We start from the raw sequence: 20,873 nt of genomic DNA on the forward strand, positions 1-20,873 counted from the left end.
CTGCTCCTCCTCCTCCTGCTCCTCCTCCTCTTCCTCCTCTTCTTCCTCCTCATCCTCTTCCTCTCCTCCTCCTCATCCTCTTCCTCTCCTCCTCGTCTTCCTCCTCCTACTCCTCCTCCTGCTCCTCCTCCTCTTCTTCCTCCTCATCCTCTTCCTCTCCTCCTCGTCTTCCTCCTCCTACTCCTCCTCCTACTCCTCCTCCTCCTCTTCCTCCTCCTCTTTCTCCTCCTCCTCTCCTCCTCGTCTTCCTCCTCCTACTCCTCCTCCTACTCCTCCTCCTCTTCCTCCTCCTCTTTCTCCTCCTCCTCCTCTAACTCTCCTCCTCTTCTTCCTCCTCCTACTCCTCCTCCTCTTTCTCCTCCTCCTCCTCCTCCTCCTCCTCTTCCTCTTCCTCCTCTTCCTCCTCTTCCTCTTCCTCTTCCTCTTCCTCTTCCTCCTCTTTCTCCTCCTCCTCCTCCTCTACCTCTCCTCCTCGTCTTCCTCCTCCTCCTCTTCCTCCTCCTTCTCCTCCTCCTCCTCTTCTTCCTCCTCCTCCTCTTCCTCCTCCTCCTCTTCCTCTACCTCTCCTCCTCCTCTTCCTCCTCCTCTTTCTCCTCCTCCTCCTCCTCTACCTCTCCTCGTCTTCCTCCTCTTCTTCCTCCTCCTCCTCTTCCTCCTCCTCCTACTCCTCCTCGTCTTCCTCCTCCTACTCCTCCTCCTCTTCCTCCTCCTCCTACTCCTCCTCGTCTTCCTCCTCTTCTTCCTCCTCCTACTCCTCCTCCTCTTCCTCCTCCTCCTCCTACTCCTCCTCGTCTTCCTCGTCCTACTCCTCCTCCTCTTCCTCCTCCTCTTTCTCCTCCTCCTCCTCCTCTACCTCTCCTCCTCGTCTTCCTCCTCCTCCTCTTCCTCCTCCTCCTCCTACTCCTCCTCCTTTTCCTCCTCCTCTTTCTCCTCCTCCTCCTCCTCTACCTCTCCTCCTCGTCTTCCTCCTCCTGTACTGGTGCTTGTTAAGTGGTCCTCTGATCATCTGCAAGAGATCTACAGTCATCGAGTCGACGAGGAATTGCTTTTGACACAGATGAAGCGTAGTCAACCACAGTTTCAAAAGGCTCATACTTTCCCTATGACTGTAGCGAGCTCACATCCTGCAGCTGCAGAAGGAAATGTCAGGAGAGTGAACCGCTCTGGTCCTGTCAGTCGCACCCACACAACAGGACATTAGAAACAGAACAACCCCTGTGGTGCTCATGGTACCTTCTGTTATGGCTATAAAATGAACACGGCATCAATATTAAATAAAACCTTTGATTAATATGGAAGGTAGCTTAGGGCAATTCAATTCCAAGGGAAATAATGCAGTCTCTTTAACCATGCCACCCATCAGTTTGAATTGTGATTAACAATTAAATTCATAATTACAACCAAAATCACCATATTGGTGACGAGCAGAGGTTGAAGGATTTGAGTTCTACTGGTCAGAGGTTGGTGAGAAAAATCTTTCAGGAATTCTTAAAGTGTGTAAACGTGTGTGATGATGACAAACTTCTGTCAGAGGCTTGAGATAACAGCAGGAATAGTTGGCAACTGCTTTTTCGTTTTGATCAAGAAAAACATGATGAAAAATAACCCTTCATTTATTTATCACACTCCCAGGTCACACGTAGAGAAGGATCCCGTCTGTGTCCAGACGAGGACAAGACATGATGCACATAATGAAGCACGTCATTCTCATGTTTCTCTGGTTTTTATTCACAACATACACAGATACTACAAATATAAAAATGAACAGCGTATGTTCAGAGTGTCCGAGCTGCTTCAGGCCGTCAGATGGTTTCATACAAGACAACCGCAGCTCACGCTGAACCCCGGGATCAAAGGAGGATAGAAGTATGATGAATGTAATGGTCACTATGGCAACACATTGTAAGACGTGTTCAAATTATAACTGTGTGATTCAGCCAGGCAATATATTAATTCAAGTGGAAGAACGGATTCATTGTGATGAACAGAAAGAAGCAGCCCTGCTCTGACCATGGAGCTCCCCTGGTAGGAGGTGGTGTCAGTGAGCGCCTGACGGAGGAGGACAGGTACGACACGACCTGGTGTTCGCCGCTTATCCACCGGTGCATGTCAACACTCTGCGTTGTCCCGTGCGTCGTTCTTTCTGGAGCACAATGAGCTGCCATGTGCTGTTCTCACCTGGGTGCAGGCACTGAAATAGTCATTTCAGTCTTTATTCCTCTTATTATTTAGTCTCAGTCTAAATCAAACAGCATCACTGATCCCAGACGAACACTGTCAGACGACAACAGGCTCCACGTCTGTGCCCCACTGCAAGAAGGTTTGTAGTTTGCCACGATATCACCGACACCTCTCAGTGCTTGTGCCATCGTCAGGATCAATCTGTCAAATGTCAGACAAGACTCACTTTCTATAAAGGACGTGACTCTCCAGAGTCTTCAACCAACGCTCCGAATCACATTCAGCTGCAAATCAGAATCATCATCTGACAAAGACATAACACTCAAAAGTCTCAAGTAGATTCTTGATGTTGCAAAAATAATCTGTGGGTTTATAATCGAGAGATACAATAGCTACAGTATTCATGGAGCTTATGGTACAGTCCCTTCAGAAGACAGATGTTCAGCACCGAAGAACAGCAGCTCTTCTCTGTCCACGACACATTCACGGTGCGACGACGTCACGCGCAGTCGGCCGCCGGCCTCCAGGTGGAAGGAGCCGGCCGTGTACAGGCTTTTACGCCAATGCTCCAGGCTGGAGCTCACCGTGTCCACGGACGACAACAAGAGCACGTTGTGTTTGTAACTCTCGGTGATGAAGAACACGCTGTTGCTGAGTCTCAGCTGGCCGGAGCACTCTTTGCGCCGCTCATAGGTGACCTGCAGGAAGACCCTGTAGATGGCGGTCCGGGGCACCACCAGGCCCCCGCCGGAGTAGTTGAAGCCGCCTCGACAGTGGGCGTTTCCCTTTTCACTCTCCCACTCCAGGTATTCCCCCTCACTGTTACTGTCCAGTAGAACTGAGGACGAGAGACGAGAGGTTCGGACTGTCTCACATACTGCTACACAAACATACTGTAACGCAACATCATTATATCAGTGTTGTTATATATTGAAACGTGCTGCAAGTATTTCCTGCACAATAGATTTTCTTTTTCTTATAAAGTGTTTTAGAATATTATTTTTTCGTGCAACCATGGTAACCATGCTTTTCTCAAAATGCTTTTGCAGCACGAGTCACATTCCCAGTCTACCTCCTGAGACTGTCAGTGATGTCTCACCTGTCAGCATGGCACTGGGATTCATGACGTCTGTCATCTGCTGCAGTTTGCTTTTGGTTCCTGCAGGAGAGATTCAAAAACAGATGTTTGACACGACGAGGAACGACTACTTTTGTTGACACATTTTCTCTTCTTCATCATCATCATCATCATCATCATCATCATCAGAGCCTGTGATGTCACCATGACTACACAAGTTTACCTGATGAGCGGCTGTCAGGCTCCTTCATGGGCTGTGAGGAGACAAACACATTTCTTATCACGAACATCATCATCAAAAGAAATGGACATACAGTAACACAGACAAAAACATATTTGAGTCATAGGAACGCCATAAATCTGACACATTATCATAAAATAATGTGGAAATACACAGAGAAGATAATAAGTACTTTCATTATTTTCTAAATGTATTTATGTATTATAAATGAGGAAAAGCAAAATCAATAGGGAAAGGAATTGGGGAAAATATTGGGATAAATAAATGAATTAAACTAAACATGAAAAAGTTTTTAAAAAACATAATGAAATGAACATTTGACCTCAGTGGAAACGTCATGAGGTCAATGAAAGGTGTCAAGGAGGACTGACAGGACTTAGAGAATCTGACTCCACTTTCACTAAACTACGTGGTCATGTGACGGAGGATGTCGTTGACGAGTCTGTCGTGGTCAAACGACACATTTCAGAAGATGAATGACAAAAACCTCAGCGGCTCCATCAGCATGTTTCAGTGTTTTATGATTCATATGTAACAGTAACTTACATCTGGGTCATTTTCATACTCTTTTACTTCTTCTACTTCAGATTGAATCGTTTACGTTCGTGCATGGGGCGTCACGAACCCTTTAACTGCCCCACTAAGAAAAAAGCAATGGAAAATAATTTTTCTTGCATTTTTTTGTCCATTGGGGCAATGATAACAACAATTAAAAAAGAAATTGAACAGACCCCACCGTTTTTAATTTTAGGCCTCCACCAAATGGTAGAGGTGTCGCGTCATGGTAAAAGTAGCAAAATACAAACATTTACCAAAATATGGAAAAAAGTCAAATAAAATGCTAACTTTTTGAAGAAATAAACAGCAAAAATGTTTTGGGGCATGAATTAGATCCACTTTGATTCTGGTGGTATGCTACAGAGCATTGCTGGTTTGCTGTCAAACTGGAAAACCAGTATTTCTGCTTTTCATTTCAAAAAATGATAATATTGCATAAACAAGAAAAATTGCATGTCTAAAATTTTTGGCAATCAGATTTACCTCTGATTGTATGCTACAGTATAAGACATTGCAGGTTCACAGAAAAAAATGAGAATGTCGCACACACAACAACATTTAATTTTTTTCTTTTTATCTCAACACACCTCTTTGGTGGTGCAACCGTACAAATATTTTGTGGTTATCAGATTTACTTCTGAATGTATGCTGCAACACAAAACATTGCTGGTTCGTAAACAGTCTTTCAGAAGTTGACAGAAGTTGTCAGAAGTTAACAAGGCTTTCAGAAGTTGACAGAAGTTAACAAGGCTTTCAGAAGTTGAGAGGAGTTTACAGAAGTTGTCAGAAGTTGTCAGAAGTTGACAGAAGTTGACAGAACACAAAAAGCTTCAGTAAAGGCAACCGCGTAGTGAACATGTGTCATGCGGTGTGTTACAGGTGTGTGCAGGTGTGTAACAGGTGTTATCAGGTGTGCTACAGGTGTGTTACAGGTGTGTGCAGGTGTGTTACAGGTGTTTGTGCAGGTGTGTTACAGGTGTGTTACGGGTGTGTAACAGGTGTTATCAGGTGTGCTACAGGTGTGTTACAGGTGTGTGCAGGTGTGTTACAGGTGTGTAACAGGTGTTATCAGGTGTGTTACAGGTGTGTTACAGGTGTGTTACAGGTGTGTTACAGGTGTGCAGGTGTGTTACAGGTGTGTGTGCAGGTGTGTTACAGGTGTGTGCAGGTGTGTTATAGGTGTTTGTGCAGGTGTGTTACAGGTGTGTGTGCAGGTGTGTTACAGGTGTGTGCAGGTGTGTGTGAAGGTGTTAGAGGTGTGTGCAGGGGTGTTCCATGTGTGTGTGCAGGTGTGTATCAGGTGTTACCTGTCCGTCCCGGGACTGATGACATCGAGCCCCGTACACGAGCAGCAGAGCCAGAGCCGCGGACACGAGCAGCAGCAGCGCGGCAACGAGGCAAGCCGGTCGCTTCTTCACCTGTGGAGCGAAACGTCGTCCTCCTGCTCCCTCTCCCTCTCCCTCTCTCTCTCTCTCTCCCTCCCTCTCCCTCTCTCCCTCTCCCTCTCTCTCCCTCTCTCTCTCTCCCTCTCTCTCTCTCCCTCCCTCTCTCCCTCCCTCTCCGCAGCAGCAGCAGCAGCAGCGGTCTCCCTCCTCCATGCTCACGCCTCGTCTCCGGCTCCAGTCCAGCGTCCGCATTTATCAAGGCGGTGTCGCCCACGTCGAACACCTCCGCACGAGGAGGGAGTCTCGGCCATGACAGCTTCATCACACGAGTCAGGACGAACCACCCCCCAGAGCAGACAGGAACTCCTCTTCATCACCGTGTGCTGATGAAGTGACCAGATGAACATGCCATCACTTGATGTGATCATAATTATATGTGTGTGTGTTCTATTCCGAGGGGAGACCAGCTCACAGGGGAAGGGCTCCACATGAGTCACACAGGCCTCCAGATTGTCTCTCCTATGATCAGCAGCGTTTTGTGACATCACAGCTGGCGTGGAGGCCAATCACAGTCCAGTATGAACATCACAGCTGGCGTGGAGGCCAATCACAGTCCAGTATGAACATCACAGCTGGCGTGGAGGCCAATCACAGTCCAGTATGAACATCACAGCTGGCGTGGAGGCCAATCACAGTCCAGTATGAACATCACAGCTGGCGTGGAGGCCAATCACAGTCCAGTATGAACATCACAGCTGGCGTGGAGGCCAATCACAGTCCAGTATGAAACATAGTGTGACTGTTGGAACCACAGACTGAGTTCAGGCCTCAGCAGAATATCTTTATGTTCCCTAATATCTCTGAAGAGGATCTGTGAGCTGACGACACATGAGAAACACAGATACAACAGTTAAACCCATTTTTATTATTTGAGAGTTGACGCTCTGACGTTGGGGTCATATTTACATAATTCCAAGTTCAGGGTGGTGCTCTTTAGTCCTGTGAATATGGGAAAGTCCACTGACAATAAGAAATCAAAATCAAAATACAAAAAGCTGTGGGTTGACGGCAGCATCGCACCCTGCAGAGTGACAGTGACAGTGTACACACAGTAATCTACCTGTACATTAATAGTGCTACTATTCACATTCATCTGTACAGTCATCATATTTACAGTGGTCACATTAGGGAAAGAGCGAGTACCTGAGGAGTTAGTTCCATGATTAGCTTTTCTCATTCACTGTGGTAAAAAGAAGCACACTCGACCAACGGCAACTGAAACACCAGCGAGCACAGGAGCAGGTGTGGAGCTCCGTGAGTTCACAGGAGCTGATGCAACATCACGGATGTAATTATGATGAGCTGAGGGTTAACAATGTGCAGACCGGTTTTATTCCACAGCTGCAGTATCAATAAACACTGTTCATGTTTTAGACATCACAGGATGAGTCACAGAACCCAACCCACGCACAGATTCCTCAGGTGAGCGACACACTTTAATAAAAAGGAAGCTATGAACAAAAGGTGAGGTTGTTAAAACACTCGGCCTGTTTCATCCCCTCACTCTCCCACAACACCTCAACTATACATGTGAACATACTGGCCAGTTCAAATGATCATTCAACAGCACAGAAGAGAAAACACCATGAGTAAACACGTCGTACATGTGGAGCTCGTTTCCCAAGAATTAAAACATCAACCAATAAATAAGAACAGAAAAAAAAAGATTCATTAAATAACAATCATTGTCTCAGTTTACGACCACTGTCCCAAGTGATCCGGTTATAACTTAAACAGTCAGAAGTCCATTTTAAAAACGTGTGAAATGCGCGGCTCCTGTACACGACAGGATCTTTGTTCACCTAACTACTCGTCGCCACAGCGCCACCTGCAGGCACAACCCAAACAAAACGCTCTCTTCTTTGGATCCTCGTCACTCGTCGCCTCGTTCCTCACTAAATCATATGGAAAAGGGAGAAGGTTTCGTATCTTTGATCACATCTGCTCCATCGCAGCGTCAGTTTGCCAAGTGTTGTGAAATGTCAAGCAGGAGAACAACAAGCAGTCATACATGAAGGAGCTTTGGATTCGGTGCTTTCCAGCAGCTTTCGTGGTCTGTCACTGTCGGCGTCCATCTTGGGGATGACGGAGCGCTAAGCCTTGTAGCAGTTGCCCTGTGTGGTGAGAGCCAGCTGCCCATTGGGGGCCACCTCGTTGGCCTCGTCCTCCAGCAGGCCTGACACGTCGGCGTTGGGGATGCTGTCGTGGTAGCTGCTGAAGCTGATGTTGTCCTCTTTCAGTTCTATGGTCCAGAAAGGAGCGTTGAGCTTGCGGTTCTGGTACTCGCGGTACGTGTACACGCCGCCAACGAAGCCCAGCAGCAGCACCACCACCAGAATGATGACGGCCAGGATGATGATGTTGAACTGTGTCCAGGAGACGTCGGTCAGCGCTGCGGTGGTGTTGTCGGTGGGGCTGCTCAGGCTGGTCATCAGGGCCTGGGTGGTGGCCGCCGTGCTCAGTGCGTTGATGCCGCCGCTGGACGTGGAGGCTGTTGGGGGGGTCAGGGAGGTGCTGGTGGGGGGCGTGGACGGGGACGTGGAGGGGGAGGATGTGCTCCACGTGTGGGCCTCTGTTGTGGTTGTATCTGCTGCAGTGGGAACGATCCGCGGGGCTGAGGAGAGAAGAGAGAAGAGCAGGGACAACGTTGGTGAATATTTAAAGATTTTCATTTCATATCTTGGATAAAAAAAACAATAAGCTAATTTAATGAAGGCCTGAACATGTTGACAGTGCTGGGTTAGACTCCACATTGTTGTGTGTATGAATAACAATAACTAAGTTGTGACACCTTGTGGCAAATAGACGTAACTACCTCTTACAGTAAACACGCTGCTGCCTTCTTTCTTATTGTAATCATAAAACAAGAAATGATCTGAAGGACTTTGAAGTATTAAAAAAATAGAGGCTTTGAGACAGAGCTTCATCCTAAAATGTATCATTTTGCATAAATATCCAATTTGTCACATTTAATCAGTAACTGTAATAACAGCTACATTAGACTATTAGATAATCGTCAGCTGTGTCAGTGTGTAGCCGGTTCCAGGCCCCTCACATTGGGCTCATTGATCAGAACAGGTCCGTAAGTAAGTCATGTGTATTTGATATAGCGCCTGTCACAAAAGTTCAGTTATTAAAATTAAACAATAAAAGAAACAGACAATAAGCATGAACACACATAGAGAACATGATTTTGAATCAACAGTTTTCAGCTTCTTCTGAAGGCGTCACCAGAGACCAGATCTTATGTCAATAGTATATTCCAAAGTGTGGGAGTCATGGTTTCATACGCCTCCACCTTTTGTTTTGAATAGTATGTGAGGAATAAACTGTAAGTGCTGGCAATGTGAGGCAGCGCGGTCATGTACATGCACATGGCCATGGATGTCTCTACATGTCACAAAGAGAATAGTGTCTGTTGTCAGAACCTGCATGCCACAGTCTGAACTGTGTATTGTGAACCCTTCTTCACCTGGACGGGTGCAGTTCTGAGCCCGGGCGTCGCCTGTGAACCCGGGGGCACAGAGCTGGCACTGAGGCCCGGTGCTGTTGTTGATGCAGCGGAGGCAGTGGCCCGTGTCCGGGTGACAGAGCTGGGCCGTGTCCTGAGGGTCTGCGTTCCCACTGCAGTCACACGGAACACAGGCCGCAGATGTTCTGTAGAAGCCGGCGCTGCACTGGTCACACTGTGGGCCACTGTAGAGGGGAAGGCACTGGTCACACACTGGGGAGCCACTGGGATCTGCACAGAAACACAGAAACACACCTCAGACCTTGACTGGACTCCTCAGGACACCACCGTGTTTGATTCCTATTCTCACTGGAGGCCACCAGATGCAGAGGCACAAATCAGAAAGTCATTTATACCTCATTGTCCCTCATAAGTTGCGGTCTGTTCCAACTACTCACTTCCCCTCTATCTAACATGCACCTCTCATTGACGAGATCAGAACTACAGTTGTTGAGATAATTCATTTCATATCATATTTTGTAAAAGGATTATATTTAAAATGTTCAATAATCTCATGTGTTTCTCCTCAGACACGGCTGTATCAGTGTGAGTGGAGCAGTTGTCCGTGAGTGACCACACGAGGGCGCTGTTCTCTCCTGTGGAGAGACAAACACTGCAGGTCACTGGTAATACTCAGTGCAAGTACACACACACTGAAAACACATGAGGTGTGTTATAGAATACTGTATACACAGACAGTGACCATCATCACCTCAGATTAATGAGTCAGTGAAAAGTTGTTCTTCGTGAAAACCTTCATCCTATGATCCTGAGGGGAGTGGTCTCCAGGATGACACAGGGACTCTGAGCTCAACCTGGCCCCCCCGGACCCCCCCGTGGGGCTGCCTCACTGAGGGCTCACTGACCTCAGGCAGTGGGTGAGGGGACAACATGAAACTCTGGCTATGGAAGGCTGAAGCAATATCCTAGAGATGGAGGAAAAACAACAACACACCAGCGGATGCCCTGCCGTCAGCCTCCAGGCCCCCGAGCAGCGAGTCCTGGGTGTTGAATCATTCAGACAGATGATTGCCTTCCAGTGGCCTAGATGTTGGTCTGTGTGGTGTGGTCATGTGACTGCTTTGTGTTCCACCAATCAGCAGGCTGCTCCCGATTGGCTTGATGTAACCTCTGCTACCGGGCTGCTGGGTTATATAACGAGGAGGAATCATGAGGCCAGAGGACACACACACACACACACTTCACCACATGGGATGATTGAACATGTGACCCACATTCTGAAGTGTGTGTGATGTGTGTGTGTTGGGACGGAGCCATATTCATTCAGCATGTTCACAAAGCATCGTGGAGCCATGAGACTGAAGCATCTTCTCAGGTCTCACTGTTGCCAGGGCAACTGCTGCTTAGAGGCTCTAGCTCCAGCGTTCAGGCTACATCCTGCTCAGCCTCACACACTGTTCACACACACTCTGCCCCTCCGACACAGCTCTTCCACGTGATGCTGCCCCTCCCCCCAGTCTGATGCTGCCTGACGGGCTCAGCTGCCTCATGCTGTCCCAGCTCCGCTCAGCCTGGTTCCCTTCCCCGCTGCACAGCTTCCACTGCCCTGACAGGGGAAAACATGACCTGACAGCCTAAGTGCATCTATACATGCTGTTGCCAGGCAGGCCGCCGCCAATGGAGGCACGAAGACGTGGCAACACTGTCGATGATTGGCCCAGAGAGGGGAAGGGCAAGGTGAGAGAGCGTGATGAGGCGTGATGCTGAGTGAAAACCTCCAGAGGCAGTTTGTGATCTGAGCCTGCGTCATTCAACAGTTTGAGTCAGCACAAGTCTTCTGGAGGCCACAACCTGACGCAGCGTGGCTCTGGGCCGTTGTTAAAGTCTTGGAATTTGAGTTGGTGGAATCTCTGTCATTCTGACTCATCACCTTGTTGCACAAATAAATCAGGAAGCGCAGCAACGGTGTGTGAAACAATCAGTCAAACAATCAACTAATCAATCATCAGACCTTCAACTGATCATCGATTCATTATTTAAGACAAATTTCAAGCAAAAATGTGAGATATGTTGATGCTCACAGCTGCTCCAGTGTGATGTGAGATACATCTCTGTAAATTGAACAGGTTTTGGATACTTTTAATAATAAATCCCTGGAGTTTCCCTTCATCATCTTGGTCATTGTTTCATCTCAGATTCCATGAGCTGAAGAACAACAGCACATGTGTCACTTCACTGTGACCAGCTGCTGTGAGCAACAGGAAACTGTCACTGTGGATCTCACACGGTCCAGAGACAGAAGTTTGACATGTATCAGTGTTCTGGCTGCAGCTTCCTCTCTTGTGTAATGTGTCGGTTCAATAAGTTCCATTCAACCTCTGACACTGTTCATCAAATGATCAATCTGAAGACTCTGGGGTAGGAGGAACATGTATTCATAGTTTTGAGATTTCATAGACTTCATAACTATCATGACTCTCCTCAGGCAGAGGAATGTAGTTGTGTAGATTCCAAGTGAGATGTTTAAATCTAAATCATTTGTAGAGACCGTAGGTTTATCAGGTCAGAAATGTTCTGCTTGCTCTGTTATGACTTGCCAGCGGCAGGCAGCAACATGAATTCAACACTCCCTCCTGCAGACCCCACAGGAGCGTGGTGCACTTACTCGACTTCTACCACTGTTCAACTCAGATCTCCACCACGCAGGAAGGTCAGACTGTCAAAAACCCTCGGCTTCACACTTCTGGAAATCTGGAAGACAAGTTCTCACCACCACCACAACATGAATGTGCACAAACACTCAATGAATGTATTGTGTAGAGGGAGCTGAACGTGGCCTGAGAGACAAAGCCCTGGGCATAACATGGCCGAGCATGGTGCTGGTGCACAGCAGCAGGCTAACTTAGCTTAGCATAACCACTTGGCCATGGTGGAACCAGCTCGTCTGAAACCAGCTCCACCCGGCCGGCGCCTCTTCACATGCTCCGTCTGGTTTGTTTGTGTAGCTGGGAGCAACTTCCTGGAATCTCTTGTAAATGTTCCCTGAATGACTTTTAAGTAAATATCGAGTCCTGCTTTTTCCATAAAGCAGACAGTTTCACTTTCAAGAGAAAACCTGCAGACAACCAGTTGGCAATACTTGTAATATATTGAAGATTTATGTCAAATACATCATTTGATGTATTTCTCACACACCACATGCTGCTGTTGTGTTTATGGTGACCCACTTCCTGTTTCTTGGCTGCTTCCCCCATGTGGTGCTGTGTACTTATCACTCACAGCCAACACACACACAACACACACACACCAAACACACAACACACACAATAAACACACAGCAAACACACCACACACACCACAAACACACAACAAACACACACCACACACACACACACACACACCACACACAACAAACACACAACAAACACCACAAACAGACAGCAACAACATCTCTCCTCCTCTCAATGCGGAATGTTTTTATCCAGTCAAACTGGCTTCATTGTGTGTGTGTGTGTGTGTGTGTGTGTGTGTGTGTGTGTGTGTGTGTGTGTGTGTGTGTGTGTGTTTGTGTGTGTGTCGGTGTGTGTCGGTGTGTGTGTGTGTGTGTCGGTGTGTGTCGGTGTGTGTGTGTGTGTGTGTGTGTGTGTGTTTGTGTGTTTGTGTGTGTGTGTGTGTGTGTGTGAGGGCAGCAGGCTGACAGGGACTGACCGGTGTGACAGGTGCCAGTGGAGGTGGAGTTGGAGCAGGGACACGATGCGCAGGCTCCGGTCAGGGCGGCTCCCGGGCTGCGGTAGAAAGCGGGCTTACACTCCTCACAGTTGGATCCCTGGGTGTTGCCCTCACAGTTCAGACACACTCCTGAAAGACAGAACACAGGGCACACATGGAGGTTACTACCCCTGAAGGAGGGAACACGGGGCACACCTGGAGGTTACTACCCCTGAAGGACGGAACACGGGGCACACCTGGAGGTTACTACCCCTGAAGGACGGAACACGGGGCACACCTGGAGGTTACTACCCCTGAAGGACAAAACACGGGGCACACCTGGAGGTTACTACCCCTGAAGGACGGAACACGGGGCACACCTGGAGGTTACTACCCCTGAAGGACAAAACACAGGGCACACCTGGAGGTTACTACCCCTGGAAGACAGAACACGGGGCACACCTGGAGGTAACTACCCCTGAAGGACAGAACACAGGGCACACCTGGAGGTTACTACCCCTGAAGGACAGAACACGGGGCACACCTGGAGGTTACTACCCCTGAAAGACAGAACACGGGGCACACCTGGAGGTTACTACCCCTGAAGGACAGAACACGGGGCACACCTGGAGGTAACTACCCCTGAAGGACGGAACACGGGGCACACCTGGAGGTTACTACCCCTGAAGGACGGAACACGGAGTACACCTGGAGGCTACTACCCCTGAAGGAGAGAACACGGAGTACACCTGGAGGTTACTACCCTTGAAGGAGAGAACACGGGGCACTCCTGGAGGTTACTACCCCTGAAAGACAGAACACGGGGCACACCTGGAGGTTACTACCCCTGAAGGACGGAACACGGGGCACACCTGGAGGTTACTACCCCTGAAGGACGGAACACGGAGTACACCTGGAGGCTACTACCCCTGAAGGAGAGAACACGGAGTACACCTGGAGGTTACTACCCTTGAAGGAGAGAACACGGGGCACACCTGGAGGTTACTACCCCTGAAAGACAGAACACGGGGCACACCTGGAGGTTACTACCCCTGAAGGACGGAACACGGGGCACACCAGGAGGTTACTACCCCTGAAGGACAGAACACGGGGCACACCTGGAGGTTACTACCCCTGAAGGAGAGAACACGGGGCACACCTGGAGGTTACTACCCCTGAAGGACGGAACACGGGGCACACCTGGAGGTTACTACCCCTGAAAGACAGAACACGGGGCACACCTGGAGGTTACTACCCCTGAAGCACACGAGCAGGTCACTTCCTTCATCCACATCTTTCACTCAACACAGTGAAGATCTGTTGGTGATTTAACCCTCCATATTCTTCTCAGGCTGGTCACTGCACCTTCACCATCACACTGTGATGTCTTCACCATGAGCCCTCGGGGACCAGGACCAGTGTTCCTGATGATGAACGGATCGGTCCCAGACAAACATGACAGGGACCCGTCAGGGGCGGGTCCCTGTCATGTTTGTCTGTGGTCCACACTGCTTGGGATTGTGTAACATTGTGCACCATGTGTGGTGTGAGCCGCCCTGTGGAGAGGTCGGGGAGCTGTCAGCGCTCCACCATGTTAATCCACAGCATGTGAGCTCTGGGCTCCATCTGCCCCTGCATCAGAATGGAAGGACATATGGCTCCTAACCCCCCTGTCCCCTCTACCTCCCCTCTTCATGTCACTACATGGAGGTTTAAGTCTCTAAGACCGGCTGCTGGGTGGTGGACAGGGATCAAGGACACGGAGAAGATCAATCCACCTTCAGTTAAACACGAATGCGAGCTGACACTGGATTTGTCTTTTACTTTCTGAACCCGTTATTTCAGTGTGAGTCTTTAGCACCTGAACGATACACAGTAAATATTTAGGTGTAACAGACTCTAATCAAACAGCATGTCATCGTCAGGGCATCGGACCACGTTGTGAATCCAGAGTTCCTCATCACTGTGGAGGCCCGCCAGCTTCATAATGAACCCCCAAACATAACACTTCTCTGAACGGCACAGAAGAAGATCAGAAGATCTCTAACATGTTGCTCTATGCCTTTGCTTCATCATAGAGCTCTTCCTCTTCCTCTCTCGTCACTAAGGGCACTGGGAGAAATCAGCCACAAAAGAATCTATGAGGTCCTTACAGACTGTATTTAAAAATGGACGTCGTCACCAGGTCCAATGTGAAGGAGCCTGGATCCTGTGTTATCTTGAATGACCAGCAGAGGGCGACACCACTGGTGGCAAAAATAAATCTGTTTCTATGGAAGTCTATGAGAAAAATGATATAATAGATATAATATCTATATTCTTTAGATTATAGAGAGTTGTATACTTTAATATATGCTTCACACTAACATGTTACAACAGTGGAGCTCACTGAAGCCACGACAGCAGTTTGATACTTAACAATGTCTCATAGTTTATGAACTCAACATCTTGTTTAACTGAAAATCAAAGTCAAATATGGATGAGTAGAGGGATGAGGTAGCACAAAATAAAAAAACTAAAATAGTGATAATCCCCACTATTTTCTATAAAGAGTTGTTTTGACTCACCGGACTGTGGGTGACAGGAGCTGTGGTTGTGGCACTGGCAGGGCCGACAGCCGGTGCTGCTGAAGTGGAAGAAACCCGGGTGGCACTCGTCACACTTGGGTCCATACACTCCGGTCTTGCACTCACATATTCCTGAGCTGTGGGGGACAGAACAGGGGACAAAGTCAGCACAGCAGTACAGAAGCATAGACGGTATATGAAGAGTACAGAACATGAGCCAGAGACAGTGTGTTGGACATAAGATCTGACTGCAGACTGAGCATGTATCATGGACACAATCCTTTCAAAACACAACAGTAAACATGTGTTCATGATCTATTATATCTACTATATTAAACCTCATGTGTTCTACAGTTCGGCTGCTCTCAGCTGAGCAGCTCTCCGTGGATAATGCTCCCAGGAATGTTCTGGCAGAGTTCAATCCAATCACACTTGAACTCCTCAGTCTCCGACAGGTTGGATCCACTCTGTGGCTGACTGATTAATAAAGGAGCTGATAATTCATGCAGAGAGAAGGGTGGGTGGCAGAGAGACATGTCGGATGATCCCAGCCACTTTCAAGGCAATGTCCAAACAGAAGCAGATCTCTGAGCGGAGTCTGAGCCTCAGCAGACAATGGACTCAAACATAATCTGGAGACAATGACTTCCAAACAACTGAAGTTAATCTAGAGTGACTGGGAGCAACTTTCCCTCCGCGTGTGCGTGGGTCTTCACACAAACAGGGCTTTGTTAGAACAACTGCGCTTAGTGCAAATGAAGCAGCCCACCACCAAACACACACACACACACACACACACACACACACTATATCCATATGCAGCGTCGACTCGTGACCTTAAAGCAAAAATGCCATGTGCATTTTGAGAAGAAATGCCTTTAAGCTCATTTAACTCCAATTAAAAACTCGTCTGCCAACAGAAATAACTGTCACATGCAACATGGGTCCAGCAACTAGTGTCAACAATGATTTAATAATCAAAAAGTCCATCAACTCGTCTTTTTTGATTCATGGAACAATACAAACAGTCAGAAAATGTCTGAGGACACTCGTGTACTAAAGCGCCAGACTGACATGACTGATTGATTTGTCCTTTATATTTGTATATAAACTTTTGTATCACAATATGAATATGCAGTATATATACTGTCCTTTGTAAATAATAATTATCATATAAATTACAGAAGTGTGTCTAGAACATGCCCCCTGGAAAAATCCATATTTGCATAAAGCAGCGCTGCTCAGTGGCCTGATACAAATCACATCTTGACTGAACTACAGCCTCTGACAGCTGACATGGTTATACCCTCTGACAGTGAGACCATTAGTTACTTCAACAAGAACAGGTATTGTTACTATTTTGATTATCAATTAATCACTTTAGTCATTTTCTAAGAAAAAACAACTCAACTTTTATTTAACTTTAACAGACATGTCAGGTTGCTCACAGATATAAAATAATTATCAGATGACTTGATAATGCAGACAGTGATGCTGTGTACAGTCCTGATGCTGTGCAGCCTGGAGGCCAGATGCTCCGCTGCCGTCCATTCAGGTTCTGTTTCCTCAGAAATCTATTCGTGTGGGGGGTGGAGCAGAAGATTCATACAAACACACTTCCAGATTTCACACAGAGAGAATAAAATCAGAAACTCAGGGCCGATAATGAAATAATTTTTCCAATAAGTAAGATGTATATTAAATTAAATTTAATATATAGCAATGCCCTTCATGTTATGAACTATTAGGTTAAAGTGGACTCTTAAGTTTGTTTATTTTATTATTCCCCTTAGTTTCTTGATCCCTTGTTGTTGTTCCCTGTTTTATTTTGAAGTCCCGTTCCTTGTGTTGCTTCACTTCCTTTCTTGTTTTTCCTGTGTCTCCTGCTCCTGTGATTGTCTCACCTGTTCCTAACGTGTCTCACCTGTGTTCATTAGCCCCGCCCACCTTCTGTCTATTTAGTCTCTGTGCTTCCCTTGCTCTTGGTGGGTTCGTCTGTTATTCTCCCCTGGTCTGTCCCCTGGTCTGTTCCTGTTATTCTCCCCTGGTCTGTTCCCTGGTCTGTTCCCTTGGTCTGTTCCTATTATTCTCCTGGTCTGTCCCCTGGTCTGTTCCTGTTATTCTCCCCTGGTCTGTTCCCTGGTCTGTTCCTGTTATTCTCCCCTGGTCTGTTCCCTGGTCTGTCCCCTGGTCTGTCCCCTGGTCTGTTCCCTGGTCTGTTCCCTGGTCTGTCCCCTGGTCTGTTCCCTGGTCTGTTCCCTGGTCTGTCCCCTGGTCTGTTCCTGTGATTCTCCCCTGGTCTGTCCCCTGGTCTGTTCCCTGGTCTGTTCCCCTGGTCTGTTCCCTGGTCTGTCCCCTGGTCTGTTCCTGTGATTCTCCCCTGGTCTGTTCCCTGGTCTGTTCCTGTTATTCTCCCCTGGTCTGTTCCCTGGTCTGTCCCCTGGTCTGTCCCCTGGTCTGTTCCCTGGTCTGTTCCCTGGTCTGTCCCCTGGTCTGTTCCTGTGATTCTCCCCTGGTCTGTCCCCTGGTCTGTTCCCTGGTCTGTTCCCCTGGTCTGTTCCCTGGTCTGTCCCCTGGTCTGTTCCTGTGATTCTCCCCTGGTCTGTTTCTGTGATTTTGCCCCTGGCTCCAGTGTTTTAGTTCTGACTACCTTTTGCTACATGTTGTGGACGCCCTTGGTTGGATTTTGGTTTTCCTTTTACTTTGTAAATTTGTAGATTTGTTTTCTATTTATTAAATCATTACTTTAAATGCACCTCTGCATTTGGGTCCTGCTTCCTGCTTCACCTGACACTTCAGTTCACCACCCAGCTCTGTTCTCTGTGTCTGCCAGCAGCTGAAATATGAGGCTTATATAAGAACTTATTATAATAAAAAAAAAAATTAAAAATAATTATCAGATGACTTGATAATGCAGACAGTGATGCTGTGTACAGTCCTGATGCTGTGCAGCCTGGAGGCCAGATGCTCCGCTGCCGTCCATTCAGGTTCTGTTTCCTCAGAAATCTATTCGTGTGGGGGGTGGAGCAGAAGATTCATACAAACACACTTCCAGATTTCACACAGAGAGAATAAAATCAGAAACTCAGGGCCGATAATGAAATAATTTTTCCAATAAGTAAGATGTATATTAAATTAAATTTAATATATAGCAATGCCCTTCATGTTATGAACTATTAGGTTAAAGTGGACTCTTAAGTTTGTTTATTTTATTATTCCCCTTAGTTTCTTGATCCCTTGTTGTTGTTCCCTGTTTTATTTTGAAGTCCCGTTCCTTGTGTTGCTTCACTTCCTTTCTTGTTTTTCCTGTGTCTCCTGCTCCTGTGATTGTCTCACCTGTTCCTAACGTGTCTCACCTGTGTTCATTAGCCCCGCCCACCTTCTGTCTATTTAGTCTCTGTGCTTCCCTTGCTCTTGGTGGGTTCGTCTGTTATTCTCCCCTGGTCTGTCCCCTGGTCTGTTCCTGTTATTCTCCCCTGGTCTGTTCCTGTTATTCTCCCCTGGTCTGTTCCCTGGTCTGTTCCCTTGGTCTGTTCCTATTATTCTCCTGGTCTGTCCCCTGGTCTGTTCCTGTTATTCTCCCCTGGTCTGTTCCCTGGTCTGTTCCTGTTATTCTCCCCTGGTCTGTTCCCTGGTCTGTCCCCTGGTCTGTCCCCTGGTCTGTTCCCTGGTCTGTTCCCTGGTCTGTCCCCTGGTCTGTTCCCTGGTCTGTTCCCTGGTCTGTCCCCTGGTCTGTTCCTGTGATTCTCCCCTGGTCTGTCCCCTGGTCTGTTCCCTGGTCTGTTCCCCTGGTCTGTTCCCTGGTCTGTCCCCTGGTCTGTTCCTGTGATTCTCCCCTGGTCTGTTCCCTGGTCTGTTCCTGTTATTCTCCCCTGGTCTGTTCCCTGGTCTGTCCCCTGGTCTGTCCCCTGGTCTGTTCCCTGGTCTGTTCCCTGGTCTGTCCCCTGGTCTGTTCCTGTGATTCTCCCCTGGTCTGTCCCCTGGTCTGTTCCCTGGTCTGTTCCCCTGGTCTGTTCCCTGGTCTGTCCCCTGGTCTGTTCCTGTGATTCTCCCCTGGTCTGTTTCTGTGATTTTGCCCCTGGCTCCAGTGTTTTAGTTCTGACTACCTTTTGCTACATGTTGTGGACGCCCTTGGTTGGATTTTGGTTTTCCTTTTACTTTGTAAATTTGTAGATTTGTTTTCTATTTATTAAATCATTACTTTAAATGCACCTCTGCATTTGGGTCCTGCTTCCTGCTTCACCTGACACTTCAGTTCACCACCCAGCTCTGTTCTCTGTGTCTGCCAGCAGCTGAAATATGAGGCTTATATAAGAACTTATTTACATATGCAGAAGCAGCGGAGGGGGAAGCCTTCTCCCTCTGTGATCAGTAATCTGGGTGTAATTCGTGGCCCGTTGGTCGGGAGGAGGAGGAGTGTGTTATTGTTCTGGAGTGATTCCTCCCTGGCCCAGCCGCTCTGCGTCAGATCTGCGTGTCAAGTAGGTCAGTGTTACACGGCCGACAGAGCTTAACCCCATTCTGTGGCTGCTGCGACGACCCTGGCCATCGGCTGTTACATGCATGGGATCAGAGCAGTGGTGGAGCTCCTCCCTGGTCGCCCGGCGCCACGTTCATAACCAAGAGGAGAATCGTTGGTAAGCACACGACACAGGTTAGGTTGCATTGCTGTGTGTGGTTTACAGGTCACCATCATGAGTTTGTGTTATGTTCTGGTTTCTTTGCTCCTCTGTGACAGTAAACTGAATATCTTTGGTGGTTGGACAAAAAAAACATCATATTGGGATTTGGGAAACAATCGACATTTTTCACAGTTTAATGACATTTTATGGACAAAACAACTAATCGATTAATCAATAATGAAAATAATCATTAGTTGCAGCCCCAATACCTTGTTTGGCATCGTAGCCATGTTCAGAGCTAAAGTGCATCACTGTCTATTATGTCTTTCACCTTGTTGTAGGAGTAACTGTCTGAAAAAAATAAACAGGAATATATGAAGATCAGTTTCACTCCACATTCATTACAAGGAGCAGTCGCTCACTGCTTAAATACTGTTAAGTGCTCCTAAAACCACAATATCTTGCTTTTGACAGAGACAAGGGTCCAGGAACACTGCTGTCCCACTATTCTGCACCGTTAGACTGCTGGATGTGAATGGGATGTAATGAATGTAATGTAATGTATGGCCCCACATGTCCTGTTTGATGGATATAACAAAGTGGACACAAAATATGTATAAAGAGTACAATGTGTAAATACAACGCTTGGCTTTGGTTGGAATGTTTTTTTTCTCACTTTTTGGGAGTTAGTCTAGTCTCCCTCACCCTGCTCTGCATGTTGTTGTCATGCTGTAAACTAGATCCTTGACACTGGACTTTGATATCTTGAACAAGAAATTCAAGCTTCTTCTATCTGATAAAAAGCTTCTATGCTGTATGATGAGAAACTTACAGTGGACTACATCACCGTTCATCCAACAGAATGAAGTCAAATCAAACCGCCACTTCAGCGGTTGTGTGTGCAGACACACTGGAGCATCTACTGCAGTGACACATGAGGCAGAGGAGGAAACATCTGCATCCTTGATCAATATTTCATCAGACTGTGGCGCCCTCCCTAC

General features: G+C 47.5%; 2 protein-coding genes and 1 long non-coding RNA gene across 4 annotated transcripts in view; 1 reads left to right on the plus strand and 2 right to left on the minus strand.

The window, feature by feature from the left end:
- Nucleotides 1–1,704: 1,704 nt before the first annotated feature.
- si:ch211-158d24.4 (uncharacterized protein LOC560966 homolog) lies at nt 1,705–6,018 on the minus strand. The gene is made up of 4 exons (XM_035639198.2): nt 5,366–6,018; nt 3,483–3,513; nt 3,281–3,340; nt 1,705–3,019 (listed from the first exon to the last, which is right to left on the minus strand). The coding sequence occupies exons 1-4, from the start codon at nt 5,693–5,695 to the stop codon at nt 2,592–2,594; spliced, it is 849 nt and encodes a 282-aa protein (XP_035495091.2). The 5' UTR covers nt 5,696–6,018; the 3' UTR covers nt 1,705–2,591.
- A 327-nt stretch (nt 6,019–6,345) lies between these two features.
- si:ch211-158d24.2 (multiple epidermal growth factor-like domains protein 9) overlaps nt 6,346–20,873 on the minus strand; it is a 22,544-nt gene continuing 8,016 nt past the window's right edge. For both annotated transcript variants that reach the window (XM_035639194.2, XM_035639196.2), the window contains 4 exons: nt 15,251–15,387; nt 12,684–12,833; nt 8,976–9,245; nt 6,346–8,117 (listed from right to left, as the gene is read on the minus strand). In XM_035639194.2, the coding sequence (XP_035495087.2) occupies nt 7,597–8,117; nt 8,976–9,245; nt 12,684–12,833; nt 15,251–15,387 (1,078 nt within the window). In that variant the 3' untranslated portion in view covers nt 6,346–7,596. The remainder of the gene's footprint in view (nt 8,118–8,975; nt 9,246–12,683; nt 12,834–15,250; nt 15,388–20,873) is intronic.
- Nucleotides 8,065–12,840, plus strand: LOC118313626. Its single transcript, XR_004794491.1, has 3 exons — nt 8,065–8,153; nt 9,545–9,640; nt 12,665–12,840. It is a non-coding gene; the product is annotated as an uncharacterized LOC118313626 (long non-coding RNA).

The sequence above is a fragment of the Scophthalmus maximus genome, chromosome 3 (assembly GCF_022379125.1).
Source record: "Scophthalmus maximus strain ysfricsl-2021 chromosome 3, ASM2237912v1, whole genome shotgun sequence".
Taxonomy (NCBI): Eukaryota; Metazoa; Chordata; class Actinopteri; order Pleuronectiformes; family Scophthalmidae; genus Scophthalmus; species Scophthalmus maximus.

Coding starts and splice junctions, on each gene's coding strand:
- si:ch211-158d24.4 (XM_035639198.2), bottom strand. CDS start 5,695: ATGCGGACGCTGGACTGGAGCCGGAGACGAGGCGTGAGCATGGAGGAG. Junction 3,514..5,365: donor ATCAGTCCCGGGACGGACAG/GTAACACCTGAT, acceptor GTCTCCTCACAG/CCCATGAAGGAGCCTGACAG. Junction 3,341..3,482: donor GCCTGACAGCCGCTCATCAG/GTAAACTTGTGT, acceptor TCTCTCCTGCAG/GAACCAAAAGCAAACTGCAG.